This window comes from Hippocampus bargibanti, linkage group LG08, assembly GCF_051943395.1.
Source record: "Hippocampus bargibanti isolate YZ-2025 linkage group LG08, ASM5194339v1, whole genome shotgun sequence".
NCBI lineage: Eukaryota > Metazoa > Chordata > Actinopteri > Syngnathiformes > Syngnathidae > Hippocampus > Hippocampus bargibanti.
In genome coordinates this window covers 22,070,690-22,086,135 of record NC_142741.1, presented here as the reverse complement: position 1 = coordinate 22,086,135, position 15,446 = coordinate 22,070,690, and the positions used below count along the sequence as shown (strand labels likewise).

Below are 15,446 nucleotides of genomic sequence, written 5' to 3'. Positions count from 1 at the left end.
ATCAAAAAAGCTGCTGTAGGATGTCTCTTGTTTGCTCTTTTTGTTTGTTTTTCTTATGAAATGTTGTGTCATGTTGGATTTCCTTGTCTTCCCACTCAAAGGATTCTCATGAGAATGTGACTCAATAAAAGATAATGGTCTCCTATTTTTTCTAGGTTAAGTTTTACGAGATGTCTTTTTGTGTTCGTGAGCGCAACGTGTTCTAAAAATGACGATTACGAAAAAAGCTGGCTTGGTTTTATCAAAATACATCCTAATGTGTTTTTTTCATTCCCACACAAAGGTACTTCCCAGAAGTGGTATTGGATGGACTGACGAACCAGTTAAACAACCCTGAGGTCAATGTGGACATCACCCGTCCAGACACGTTAATCCGTCAGCAGATCATGGCTCTCCGGGTGATGACCAACAAGCTGAAAAATGCCTATAATGGCAATGATATCTACTTTCAGGACTCAAGTGAGTTATGTGATACGCTTTTCTTCTTCTTCGGATGTAAACACTGCAGCCTTGTGTTAGCATTGGAGGAACATGTAAACTGCAAACCAGAATTGTGGGTCAAACAATCAGAACAGTCATTTTCATTTTCACACGTGTATTTGAGCAACCTACTGAAACGTAAAAAGCAACAAAAATACATTAAGAAAAACAAACAGGAAAGGAAAGAGGACAAAGAATAGTAGAAAAGAGGAACACATTTATCTTCAATCTGTTCTAGTGGAAACTACAAGATGCTACTGCTAACTGTATGAAGCTTAGTGTACTTTCTTGTCATGTGGACCCAATGAAGTCCTTTGTTTATGAAAAAAAGTATTAATGTACTTCACAAGACCTATCAAGCTAAAGCTGGGAACAGAGACCAAAGATAATGTCAAGAAAGTGTAAACCAAGCACCTGCTGTACACATGTTTGTAGCCATTTTTATGCATCAATACTTTCCTTCTTCACCAAACATCACCCTGTGTTATTCTTTAAAACCCCTGTTGTCTGTGGGTCAAAATGCCCCGAAATTGTTTTAAAAATGCCCCAAAACACCCAAAATGACATTTTTTTTACTTTTAAATTTATGACTATTCTAGATTATCCACATCTATAGAAAAGATTATGTTTTATTCCAATTTCTAATGAAGCCATACAAAAAAAATTACAAAGATGGTATTCAGGTCATAACATTTTTTTACACAACACAGAATGTCTTGGATTGGATTTGCCTTTATTAGTCTTGCAGTGGAGAAATGTACATTTCACAGCAGCAAAGTTGTGAAAGGAATGAAAGTAGAAAAAACAAAATACAGGAGCTGCTAGAAAAGCAGCCACTCTGGCGGCGCCGTCTTGAAGTCGATAGAACAAAAGAAATTAAATAACAAATAACATGACAACACAAAGACACAGAGAGTCATTCATTCTTAAGCACTTTCTGTACCCTCTTTCTTACACAAAGCAGTTCCAAATGCAAGAGGAGAGGATCAAAGCGTCTCTTCACCAGTGGATCAGGGACATCATGGTGGAATGTGCACGTCGACTACAAGCTAAATGTTGAAAGCAAACACGCAGCTGTAGCATCCATGGACGAAAAGAGATCAGAATCAGAAAACCTTTACTCGTCCCACAATGGGCCGAATTGTCTCACATCTCTTGTGCCACATAAATCCGCTTCAATTCCAAGCCGCGACAGTTCCACATACACATCGGAGCTCTTCGCTGATGCTCCGTTTAACCAGTTACTGAAGATGGGTCATTTTGACCCGAAGGACACATTGTGTGTTCAGAAAATGAGGACAAAAGGAGGGTTAAGTGCTCAGTGTTAATTCGGAATTCCCGTGTTTGCTTTCGCCACTGTAGGTGACGAGGGCAGCGGCTCAGGCAGTGGTAGCGGCTGCACAGAGGCCTGCCCCACAGAGGCGGATGTGGCGCCTCCCGAAGCCCCGGGCGTTGAAGCCGACCGGAGAGGTCCAGTGGACAGCTCTTCTCCATCCTGCCTGCCCCCAATGGGCCTCTTAACCACAATGGCCCTAGCGGCTTTGGTACTCCAAATATTTTGGAGATAATGCAGGAGAAAATAGGCGGGGACCATCTTTTTCAGACAGTATTCAGGCTGAAAAACTGAAGTCAGCCATGCATCAATATTTCCACTTTCCCAAAGAATGCACATACACTAACTTGATAGGTTACAACATCATTCCTCTTTCCTGTGCTGAAACCGATCCCAAAAACTCTTGCTTGAGAGATTAAAACTTATTTTTTATTCAAGGAAAAAAAAAAAAAATGATTTGCACACATACTTGTAAATCAGGCTGTAATGTCTGCCCTCGTGGATGAATATAGCACGCACTTTGATTGTTTGGACATTTTGTGTTCAGGAAAAAAATATATATGTATATGATTGTTTAAAATGTGCTTTTTGAAAGTGGTACAGTTTTATCAATGTCATATTTCAGTCAGATTAAAAGGATTCAATGGGAGGAGTGACAGTATAAATCACAATTTCAAAATCAGCAGTATTGGTCATGGTTTGTCATTCATTTTAAATAATACGTATTTAAATATATATTTTTTAATCCATCTATTTTATTCTTAGAAAGATTTCAACTATGTCTGAAGAGTCTGTCTTTATGCCATAACAAGAAAAAAGGCTAATGTATCATTTCATTTACCTTGCAACAGATGAAATCGGATTCTGCGCCTCCATTGCCAAGCATGATTGTCGTTTGTGTCTATCAATGGCAGCCATTGTGTTCAAAAGTTCTGAATGCAAAAAAAAATATTCAATTGCTCTTCGTGAAGCTGTACTGATGAATATGCATTTATCCTTTTCAAAAAAAGAAAGAAAGAAAGAAACATTATGAAGGCCGACAAACTGTTGTGTGATAATAAAGTGAGTTTAAAGCTAGTTTGATTATGACTAAAGAAATCCAGCAAATGTACAAGAGCAGTTGCACAAAGAGACACGGAATCGTGTATCATGTATTGTTGTGAAACTATTAGCACACATTTTCATAAACTGTATCCAGGGTATTGGACTATAGTAAGAATTCAGCATTTTATCTATTTTGACATATGATTAGTGTTTCATTGGCCAGTGAAGTGACATATTAGCCGCACTATAAAGCACTTTGGAGTATAAGGCGTACTTTCAATGAATTGTCTATTTTAAAAACATTTTCACATACAGTATAGGGTGCACTGCATTGTAAGGAGCATAGACTAGAAGTTAGAGTAGTGGTTGTGTGTTGCATTATGCTTCCACTAGAGGGAGCTATGCTAACGGGAATACAATACGGCTTTATTCATACTGTATAGAACTTTAACAACCACTCCAGTGGTATAAAAGCACTTTACTGAACATTTAAATACTACGTCCAAGAAATCACAATATTGATACATATAAAAGGAACATTGGCGCTAAGTATAACGCGCTTTTGGGAAAATCAAATGCTTTCAGGTCAGCCTTATAGTGTGGAAAATATGGTAGATATTCTGTATCTCTCGCATTCTGGAGTTAAGTTTTCAGAATGGTGTTGTGCTTGAATACATTTTCTCTGTATATTCTGGGTTACTCACATTGAAAAATAAAACACAACCTAGCTATGAGACAGAATTACTAACCAATCAGCCACCGAAAATAAGTAATATGTAAATCACAAAATTACAAACAAAAAAAAACCTCAATCATAGAAATGTAATCAAAGGCCAATGTCAAAGTTCTACGTCTTCACACAATTTTCAAATGTTGCTCCTCTTCATTTTGCCATAGCAATTGCAATAGCCATTCGTCAAGAAATACAGGTCACAAAAATGGCATGGGATTAGGACAAAAAATTCTCAAAGTCTGCAATTTCTATAGCTGCACTAGCAAAATAACGAAGAATATAAGGGGATTATTAAGATGACTGTGCTTGAAAATGCACAGAAAAGGGTCCCCTGAACATGTTTTGTGAAGCCTGAACGGCGGTGTGTTTGTGCAATACAGGCGGGCTTGAAGGCGACTACAGTCACCTGTGAAATGAGAATCTGTGGAGAGTGGAGAAACGGACAGGCCTGAATGCATTTCGTCAGTAGAGCGGATTGTTGAGGTGGTCGGATGTTTGGCTTCTGTGTGTGTCCTTTGAAAGCTTGTGTCATTCATTTCATAACATATCAGAAAGGACTTATCCGAGTCATTGACCCGTGTCATTCAGCGTGTCATTCAAAAAGTATTCTTTGGAGTGCTCTTAAGTTTTGTATCATCAAAGCTTTAATTGGCAATATTATTACAATGCAACTTTGGGAAAAAATGTATCCAGAAGAGGAAATGCTTCAAGTCGATCTTTGTATTTCTCATCAGTGCATTGTTGTTGTTGCATTCAAATGAACTTGGCTCGAATTTGATTCTAAGCAGTTGAGCGAATATGCCTTACAATGCAATGAAAGGGAATTGCATTCATTGTTTTTGTACTGTTCTTAAGAATAAATATTTCTTAAAAAACATTCCAATAGGTTCTCATTTATGATTACTACTGAATGCTAAAAACTGAGTTTCAATCTCAATAGTTGACATAAATTCGGTGTGCTTTATTTATTCTTTCTTTACAAGCATTTTCAAGGGTTCAATTAGCCTATAATATGATTATCGTTGTTTCTGTATGTCAACCATTTCCACAAGCGATTCTCAAACACCGTGCAGCAGCAGATGAGTGAGGATGTCGGGTTGTAAAAATAGTGTATTGACTATAATTAAATGTAGCACTGTTAATCAATTTAGACTAGTGATAAATTGGTTTTCCACTCAATGGAGGACGAGACAATTAAACTTGTGTTTGACTAAACAAAAACAAATTTCGCACTGAATACATCAGCGGGGAAATTAACTCATTCACTGCCATTACCGAATTTATTTGGGAATTGAAAAGCATGACGTTGAGCGCCATTCCCAAATTTGTTCATGTCTTGTTTTTTCTTGGGGGAGGGACAGGGGTGGGGGTTCAAGCTTGGTCAGACCTCTGGCAATGTTTTTCCCTCCCACGAGGGGGCAGTATTTACAATCGCCCCCACTTTCAATGCAGATAACTAACTCTGCAAGAAAGTAAGATTCACATTCAAATAAACTTTTTTTTCTGATGAAAGAAGAGACTCCAAGGTTTCTTATGCTGCATTCAATGTAATACTAATACTCTGTCGGTCCTGCAATTTGAGTGAAAATGACAGAAGCCCTGGCACTGGAGTGGCATTTGCACATCGTCTGGCAGTGAATTAGTTAATTTTAATATATATAGTTTATGTGGCTTTTTTTTTGTTTTACGATGCACTTTGTCCTCTTATACAATATGTATTTTGGATCAATAATGGTTAGGAAACTGATATACAGTACATACCACAGGGTTTGAGCAGCCTGTACCTATGACGGGCCATTTCACTTTGTGATGGCCAAGTTGTACGTTATTTAGGCTGGATCAAGTGCTCTTATACTATATATATTATATTATTATATTATATACTGTGCATGGACCACCCAGAGTAGGTACCCCAGCCCTGATCTACACGATTAATAATTTCCTCTTGTATTACGCAGACCACTGTCGGTTTCATTTCTTTTTGCTTCTGCAAACTGATCGGAATCTAAGCTTCCTCCGTGTACTTCCTATGTGTGAAGTCTGCTTTTATCAGGGGTTCAAAGCCTGTGTTTCTGCGCTGACGAATGTAGAGCACAAAGATAAGGAGAAGCACAAGGAGCCCGATGAAGACTCCCCCGAGTGTGGATCCCACCACAAACACTGTGGATCCTCCTGCATCTGAAAGAAAGGAAAGACAGCAACAAGACATTAATGACGAACAAACTATTGCAGAAAATTCACTCAATAGTCTTTCCATCCATCAATTTTCAAAACTGCTCACCAACATTTTGGCTTCAGGTGAACTGGAGCTGTTTTTGACAAAAAAGGGAGTATCCATTGGACTACTTCTGAGTCAATTGCAATAGTTCAAGTTAACGCCAGTGTGTTTGCCTCACAGTTCTGAATTTCGGGGTACAAATCTGTCACCTCTGCCCTGCGAATAACCGGGCACCACCCCAGGATGCGCACTGCCACCGGACTCCAGCTCATGAGCGACAATATTTCTGAATTGTAGGATTTCTATAGCGTTGACTTTCCACAGAGTACCTTCAATTGGCTCTCATGTCCAAAGCAATGTCAACATTAGCCACCTAGCCGCTAACCTCAGAAGGACCTTGCAAGAGATTCTGCAACACAACTGATTTTTTCTCCTTTTTCACCTGACCAGTAGATACAGCGATCCGCATGGATCCTTGGAAAGATATGAAACACGGGAGGAAGTGTTTCTTGTTCCCGATAAGGAATCCTTCCAAGAATGTCAACAGTCAGATCCAAATTTTTTTTGGTTATGGAAGCAGGTGGGAATGATATGTGTCAGAAACGACTTTTGACCGTGTGAAAGTTTTTCAAGTTTGGTTTGATTAAAAATATTGCTTAAGCTGGTCACAGCCTAACAGATTTGAATGTAAAGGATTCGCATCCAAGTCAGTTCTCCAAAACCTCAATGTGTTTTATGAATATAATATTGCACAATTGTCCAATGCATTTGCTAAAAACATTCATGGTTACTGTAAAACAAAACTCAAGAGTGTGCCTAACTTTCGTAAGGTCAATACTACTTGAGTTTGACACCTCGGGCATACCATGCACTCATTTGTTTGATACACTTTCAAACATTCTGTTTTTAGGTCTATCATTTATTCAATGCAAAATAACCTTTACCTTGACCTTTTATTACACTTCAAACCTTTCACTATTTAATTTGTCTCAAAGAGCTGACAGTACATTCAATGTGCTAATCAAGTAGTCATTGAAAGTGTTTCATATTTGCCGAACCATCTCAAATCTTGCATCATGTTTCATTTTCTTGTTTTTACCAGGCATACTTCAGATGTTCACCTCGTCTTTTGTACATGCAATATGGAAGTGACATTTCCATTTTGAAAATACTCAAATCATCTGAAAGAGAAACGACCAATAATAATTTGTGAATACCGCCCTGTCAAAAAAAAAAACATTTAAATGGATCATATGCTTCACTTTTTCAAGCTCGTTAAACATTATCTATTTATGTATTCATTTTTCAGAATTCGGCCTCCATGCTTTGCTTGGATGTTGTTTTGTATTAATTTTGGAAACTACTGAAATGGGTAATTAATGTGGATAAATAGTGTCCACGCTTCCGTTAGAAAATGAGTGAATATGTAACTTTTTTGATGTAATCACAAATACCAGGTGTGGTAGACACATGTTTGTTTTGGCTGCTTCCTGCAAAACAAAAAACAAAAAAACAACAATAACCCTGCATTTGTGTACTCAAGTCAGTTATATTTAGTATCGTCGCCTAAAAAAAATTCCTCATCGCATGTTTTGGTGAATACATCAAATATCGTTTGACTTAACTTTGTTCTAACCTTTTTGACATTATGTCATGTGTGTTAAAATGGGTGATGGGTAATCATCACTGTCCAATCTTGTTCATATTGGAAGCACCCCCCGCCCAAATTTAATATTGTCTAATATATATCATTTTACACTAGTGAAAATATCAGTAAAATCATCGCTTGTCTGGTTAGTAAAATTTCTGTCATGTTAAAGTTTGAGGAAGTTTGCGATTTTATTGGGGAAAACAATCTTGAAATGGAAATTAGCAAATCATTGCTCTTCAGGCTGTAGTAATATGTGAAATTCCTCCAATTTAGCAAAAAACGCTCAATATTTGTCCCCATAACTAAGATTAAAAAAAACATTTAACCTCTGACATTGCCCACTTGCTTACCTTCAAAAGCAACAGCATAGGAGTATCCCAGCTGCTCGGACGGTATGTAGATGTCTTCATTTGTAATTGGAGGGAAGAATGGAACCATGTTGTAGTCCCTGTTATGACCAATGGGGGCCATTTCATCTGGGAAGCTGGCATTGGAAGGGAGAAACCTCCTCATCCACTCATCGAAAATGGCATCAGTGAAAGCGTGAAGCACCTGAAAGACAACCATTCAGAATTAAACACTCCTCGCGTTTGACTTGTGAGCAACCTGTGCAATTGGAGTCTGACCAGAAAGATGGGGTCATTGGCTGCAGAGTGAGGCAAAGAGCTGGTTCCGTTGAGTAAAGCGTGGACCAGATTGTGAAGATTGTTCACCGTTTCATCCAATTCGCCGTTTGGTTTGTCATACCCCTCCAGGGCATTTCTGTATGTTAAAACACCGGTGTTAACAGGTTACACAGTGTAACCATTGGTGGCCGAACATGATCTCCACCTAAAACTGAAGGAAGAGTTGGTGAAGTACGGAGGGCTGTCAAAATCCCGGATGCCGAGGCAACTGCGAACGTCACTCATGGTGGGCAGAGACGTATTTGCTCCTCTCATTGCGCCTCTCTGAATCAAACCCTCATTGGTGCCATTGCAAAGAGTCACCAGGCGATTGTAGTCATCCAAACTGGAACAAAGAGCGCAATAATTTGTGATTAGTCGTAGTCATGTCGCATTCACCAACCACGGTTGTCTAAGTGCTTGCTGTAATGCAGACCTGTTACACACCACCCCCCAGTTGGAGAATCTTGACTGGTTACTGATGAGGGAGGGGTTGTCAGGGTTTCGGCCTCCAAGCAGAGCGTCTGTGCATACGTCACAATCATTTTGCCCTGTCGCAAAGTTCCAGTATGGTACTGCAAAGTTTTCATTGCCAGTCAGCCTCTGTGAGGAAAAGCGGGGTCACATGGTTTTATGGGTGTTAGTAGGCTTTTAGAAGGAATCTGTACATCAGTTTTGTGTCATATGTCAATTCGGCAGATTGATGAAATTGCACCTTTTTGTAGACCGTATTTTCTGGCGCACCGGAGTATAAGGTGCACCACCAATGAATAGTATACTTTCAAACTTTTTCCATATATAAGGTCCACCCGACTGTAAGGCACACCTTCACTGAATGAAAAATGTTTTCGAAACACAATATATAAATACATAAAAGTTTACCAAATATAAGAAATGCATACAAGTTTTCAAAATACAAGACACACCACATTATAAGGTGCTACAGTAAAGGCTGGGGTTATACACTCCTTTTACAGGTGGAAATTGAGTCAGTGGCTTCTGACAGTAGTTACAAGCCCTGCTGAGGCTCAATATTACTCCACATTTAAGGCGCACCTGCGTATAAGGCGCAGGGTCATCTTTTGAAGAAAATGAAGGCTGTAGGGTGCACCTTATAGACTAGAAAATGCAATACTTGTTTCCTTCTATCAATCAACAGTTCTCTGGTTATCACATGTTGATTTAATCATCCAATTCAGAACTTTTTATGAACATTCAAGTCATTTCTTTCTAGGAATGTTTTGTACCTGAAGGTCTCTTTCCAAGCTGAGGAGGTGGTATCTATGCCATGTGATGAATGCAGGTCCTTTGTGTGAGAAATCGATGGCTTTGAATGGACGGCCAGGACCTGTTATGGAAATAGTTTTTGAAATCTTGTGTTTGGAATTGAGAGAAATAATATGTTTTGCTCTGACAATGACTATCTATGAATTAATTGCAGGCTTTTAGCACAGACTGCTACAGCAAAAGCCATGTAGCAAGAACAAGCTGATGGCAACAGAAGATTATTCATATTTTTTTTCGCTGTAATTTACGCAATTCGTTAGAATTGCCTTAAAATGTGTAATAGTATAATTGCCTTAAATAGTGTAATGCTCTTGAAGTGTCACACATAAAAATAACAAAATAGCTCTTCTACTCAACTTCGGACCTGGATAACTAGAATAATCATCACATAGCTCTACTTGTTGTCAGTGCTCTTGAATTTGACTGTAACGATCAGAAGGATTACAATAATTTACCAAGCAGAGTATCTCGGACGGAGTAGTAGTGTTGCCATACGAAAAAATCATAAATGGAGATGTTGGCAAACTGGGGCTCAGTTCCATTTGGCCCCAGGAGGCCCAGCCAGTGCTGGGTGGCGATCATGTAATCTGGGTGGATCGTGGTTTTTGCCAGTTGCAGGGCATCCAGGAACTCCTGGAGCTCTGCAGACGTCAACGTGTGGATGTCTTTTCGAATGACGGGAGCTTTCCTCTGGTCGCAGTTTTGTCCGGTCCATCCAAATTTGCACTGTCCGCAATTGTAGCCTGCAAAGTTGCCTGAAACACAAATAAATCTACTCAGCACAATTATTGGTGAATTGCTTCATCCAATGACTGTGTACATTACTCACCATTACACCTGCAAGTCTGGTTGAAAAATTTAGTGGGCCATCTCTCCCGATCATCAACGTTCCTGAGCCTATACGGCCCGCCCCAGGGTTTGGTGTCGACCCGGACGGCGGTGCAGTTTCCTCTCCCCGTCAGGGTGCCACATACATTTGCTGGATCGGACCCTAGGGCTGGGCAGCACTGCTTGGACAGAATCCCCTCCACGGTGCAACAAGCTCGCGGGAACTGAGCTTCACCAGGTTGCAAAAATATGTAAAACAGGCTTAAAAGTAATGCACCCTTCATTTTCCGGCTGGTTTGTTTATTCCGGTCAATGGCGAAGAAGCAGCCTGTTGATCAATTGATGCGTTGAACAAGTGTGTACGATCCCTCCCTGTTGTGGTCCTCTCGCTTGTGTTTCTTCTAATTAGATACCATGAAATTTTGTGGAAATGGCTCTTTAAAGTCGAATCATCTTGTGTTCCAGTTGGTTTCATGCCCATTATGGCCGGCGGTATTTTGCAATGGGGCTTTAGTAGAGCTGGGTGGGATTAGACTAGTTGGTCTTGTGACGATCACCTGACAGGCAAGCTGAGAACCTAGACTGAGTTGTGGACCGAGAAATATGTTTGCCTGAAGGGGTCATTAGGCATAAGACTTTAATGCACTTCATCAAGACGAATTCAATATGTTCTCTGAAAAGATGAATCAGATTAACGTTTTAGCCGACAAAACCTTACAATAAGTGGGTTAACATAAGTGCACAAAAATAACTGGATAATTATATTAGCAACTGTTGTTTGAAAGGCTAACAACATAACCTAAGGGTAGGAGAGACTTGAGTGAATCTTTCACTTTGTTTTCCAAAAGCATGAGTGTTGGGGGGTGATGCAGGAAAGCAAATGGTGAAATTCATGTGATCTTATATTTCAGTGAAAAATTGACATTTGACTTCCTGTTGTGCTTGCAGCTAGGGCTGGGAAACACAGTCGCTTGTAATACACTAAGAATGTCATATTTTGCCAACGATAACGATAACGTCAATGGGATCAGCAGCGAGGCAATTCACGGAGGATAAACTTGTGCAAACACATTCCACATACAAATGTCAAAGAAATGATGGTAAGTGGTATAGAAACATCTCATTTTCATTTTCGAAAGTCGACTTCAATGTATTGTATTTTCTGCGCTATAATGCGCACCTAAAAGCCTTAAGTTTTTTTCAAAAGCAGACCATGCACCTTCTAATCCAATGCGCCTTATATAAGGAAAATGTTTTACAATATGTAATTAATTGAAGGTGCGCCTTATAATGTGGTGCATCTTATATATGTATAAGTTTAACCATATGGCAGTCATTGTTCTGCCTTATAATATGCCTTATAGTCTGGAAAATACGGTCGTTGTGACTTTGGTAGACAGCGCTATCTCCCTGGCGCATCTGGAAATTTGGTGACCAAATAATTTCAGAAGTTGTGCTTTATAGGCCGGTGCGCCTTACATATGGAAACAGTTTGAAACTACACCATTCATTGGAGGTGTGCCATATAATCCAGTGCACTTTATAAACCATAAAATACTGTATTCAATTAAATATTCCATTCCCCGTGGTATCCAGACCTACTGTTTGTTTGTTTTTTGTACTTGAACATGTTTTTATATGAAGAGTTTTGCTTGGCAACAAGGATTTTCTCCCAACAAAACATACCAATGCATTACAAACCTGCTAACACCCTTGAACAAAAGCTGAGCAGCTCCAAGGACAAAATCCCAGGGAGAAAACTTAGTAATGTTGTTGTACGGTGTCGTATAGCATTGACCTCTACATTGGAGAAACCAATTCGCCGCTTCAGAAATACATAGCACAACATCGATGAGTATATTATTTGAGTCAAGAGTCAACAGATCATTTGCATTGTAGAATGAAGTGGCATTCTTTGAAGACATTGATGACCAAAATCTGGTTGGAGAAGACTACTGGCTTGAGCGAGCTGAGAAAGAAGGCATCACCTCTCAACCAACTGAAGCACTAGCCTGACATGCCTGCTACCCAAGATTGTCTCATTCTACCGGAAGAGTGGACTAAACCAGGTGCAGGGGAACAATTGGCCACTATTCTCATCAGAAACCACAACGGTCACCTGCAATAGGCAAAAAAGGGGACGAATCACACCTAAAAGCAAGTAGCCTTGTGGGATAAAATGTCTTCAACAAGCCAGAAAAATGCGGTAGCTTCACATCAACAGTTGCAGATTGCAGTGGCATGAAGACTGAGAGTTTACACGTCATTGGTTCATAATTAGAAGCCTGAAAATGAAACATTAAGGGATTAAGTGATTTTTTTTTTTTTTGTAAATCATTAAAAGGTATTTAGAAGTGCTAATTGTAACTAATTTATCTTATTGGCAAGCATAATGGACAACAATTGTATTTCTTTATCCAGTTTAAGGTCTGTGTGTGTGTGTGTGTGTGTGTGTGTGTGTGTGTGTGTGTGTGTGTGTGTGTGTGTGTGTGTGTGTGTGTGTGTGTGTGTGTGTGTGTGTGCGTGCGTGTGTGTGTGTGTGTGTGTGTGTGTGTGTGTGTGTGTGTGTGTGTGTGTGTGTGTGTGTGTGTGTGTGTGTGTGTGTGTGTGTGTGTGTGTGTGTGTGTGTGTGCGTGTGTGTGTGTGTTATTCATTTGAACCCTGAGCCAATCATCTGTTTCAGATGAACAAGCAAACCTATGTTTTTGATCATAATCTGTTGCAGAAACCTGTTTAAAATTTTTTTTTGTCAAAAACCGAAATATTCCCCATTATAATTAATATAATCAATGTGTACTATTGGCGGCTGCAGAGGTCGCCGGTGCAGAGGTCGCCGGTTCGCGTCCCGGTCTGGCCTCCCTGTGTGGAGTTTGCATGTTCTCCCCGGACCCGCGTGGATTTTCTCTGGGTCCTCCGGTTTCCTCCCACACTCCAAAAACATGCATGGCAGGCAGATTGACCATTCCAAATTGTCCCTAGGTGTGAGTGTAAGAGTGACTGTTGTATGTCTTTGTGTGCCCTGCGATTGGCTGGCAACCAATTCAGGGTGTCCCCCGCCTCGTGCCCGAAGACAGCTGAGATAGGCTCCAGCAACCCCTGCGACCCTAATGAGGAATAAGCGGTATGGAAAATGAGATGAGATGAGAATGTGTACTATTGTTAGCGTGATTGAACAATATAAACCACCTGCTCACAATGGAACACTACAGGAAGATAATGCGTCGGTCACAATGAAGTGACGTATATGAAATCGGAGGGGGGTTGAGTGGTGCATTCAGGTGCGCTCAGTTTGGTTGACAACTGATTTTGGGTTGTAAACCGAGGCGTAGAAAAAAAGACATTTTTGATCGACAACTGAATTGTTTGAGAACCGAGACGTTCGAAAACCGAGGGGTGACTGTATCAGAAATTTCCCTTCATTGCAAAGCATCAATTTTCTTCCTGTAGCCTTCTACGTGTGCTCATGTTGATCACAAGACTCTCTCGAGTATCCCTTCTGTCACACTTGTGACTGTGTTTCGGTTGACGCAAGCACCAACGTTTGGTTGTGACTCAGACACATGACTCCCAGCCGGGGTTGTCTCTTTCACCCGGCAATCCCACTTTGTGCATTCCAGCCGCGTGCCTTGTGACTGCTGACGCTTTAAGTCGGAGTATGGAATTCGGTGTCAAAACGACAACGAGATCTAACCGCGCCACAAGCGAGGAAAGAATTATTTGGACATTTGCGTTTGTTGCTTTTATGTGAAAGCAAACGCGTATCCACCCACGTTTGATTGCAACTGATGTCATTTGTTTTTGTGTGCGTTTCTTTTACCATTCTGCAATAATTACCAAGCCAATAGGTTATAGTCACAGTTTGTCTTTTTCACTCTTGATTGTGGTTCCTATTATTTTTGTTTGTTTTACCATATATACAAACGGTAAATAGTTCAACACTGCAATTATAATACTAAAACATGATGCCCCCCTGAGAGAACTGCTTTGTCTTTTCCACAAGAGGTCTTATGAGCTTCACTGGACTGATGAGGATTAAAAGAATTCCCCGCCCGCAGTCAAATGGAATGTCAGAATGGGTGTGCTTTTATCAAGTGCTTTGAAGAGCAAAGGCACAGTAAATGTGTTCAAATATATAGGAATTGTGATATGATCAGTCGCAGGTTTGCGGCTCACCATACATACGATGGCTTGCTTTGCCATCTGTGAATAAGGCAAATTAAAGAAAGATAAGCAACAGTTAAAAGGTGAGCGAAAATGTATAATTTATGAATTTGGAGTTCAAGAATTTTAAAAGGTGCTTATAAATGAAATGTATTATTATTGTTTTGCATACTAACATTAAAAATGCACACGTAAAGCATATATTTTAACATGTGTGTGCATGTGCGTGTGTGTGTTCGTGCGTGTGTGTATGTGCATGCATCTATGTGTGTGCGTGCATGTGTGCGTGCGTGTGCATGTGTGTGTGCGTGTGCGTGTGTAAGTGCGTGTGTGTGTGTTTGTATGGCTCTTTTTTGAGGACCACTATGTGCTTATAAATAAATGTATTTTTTTGCCTACTAACATTAAAAATGCATATGTAAAGCATGTTTTAAAGCAGGTGTGGGGGTGGGTTTGTGTGTGTGTGTGTGCGTGTGTGCGTGTGCGCGTGTGCGCGTGTGTGCGTGTGCGCGTGTGCGCGTGTGCGCGTGTGCGTTCATCTGGGAGGTGTGGGGGGTGTCTCTGAATGCAGCAGGAAGGGTATGCACTGAACTGGTTGCCAGCCGATCGCAAGGCACATAAACATAGAAACAATTGATGTTCATCGTCATACTTGGGGACAATTTAGAGTTTTCCATTCACGTATATTTTCGAAATGTTGGAATGTGGGAGGAAACCGGAGTAACCGGAGAAAACCCACGCAGACAAGGGGAGAACTTGTAAACTCCACAGCAGAAGGTTGGAGTTGAATGGAGTGGAATTGATCACTGCACTTTTGCATCGTGAAGCTGACATGCTAACGAGACGACTTGAGGGTGTCACGGTTTTGCGAGGTGGTGATGGCGGGTTCGGATCCCAAAAAGCAGGCAGGAGGGAGCAGGAGGTTGTTTGACAAATTGTATTAAAATAAAGTCAGCAGGAACAAAATGTAAAACATCAAAATGATCTGAATGGAAAAAATACAAAGTAGCAACAGAAAACCAAGTGTAAAAGTCCGCCAAGGTTAA

General features: G+C 40.3%; 2 protein-coding genes across 3 annotated transcripts in view; one reads left to right on the top strand and one right to left on the bottom strand.

Annotated features, from left to right (window-relative positions):
- Positions 1-4,467, top strand: part of gpc6b (glypican 6b) — a 104,096-nt gene extending 99,629 nt beyond the window's left edge. For both annotated transcript variants that reach the window (XM_089002293.1, XM_089002291.1), the window contains 2 exons: positions 284-459; positions 1,843-4,467. In XM_089002293.1, the coding sequence (XP_088858419.1) occupies positions 284-459; positions 1,843-2,048 (382 nt within the window). In that variant the 3' untranslated portion in view covers positions 2,049-4,467. The remainder of the gene's footprint in view (positions 1-283; positions 460-1,842) is intronic.
- dct (dopachrome tautomerase) lies at positions 3,321-10,717 on the bottom strand. Its single transcript, XM_089002294.1, has 8 exons — positions 10,241-10,717; positions 9,867-10,166; positions 9,372-9,472; positions 8,561-8,727; positions 8,291-8,470; positions 8,086-8,221; positions 7,810-8,011; positions 3,321-5,768 (listed from the first exon to the last, which is right to left on the bottom strand). The coding sequence occupies exons 1-8, from the start codon at positions 10,521-10,523 to the stop codon at positions 5,596-5,598; spliced, it is 1,542 nt and encodes a 513-aa protein (XP_088858420.1). The 5' UTR covers positions 10,524-10,717; the 3' UTR covers positions 3,321-5,595.
- Positions 10,718-15,446: the final 4,729 nt, after the last annotated feature.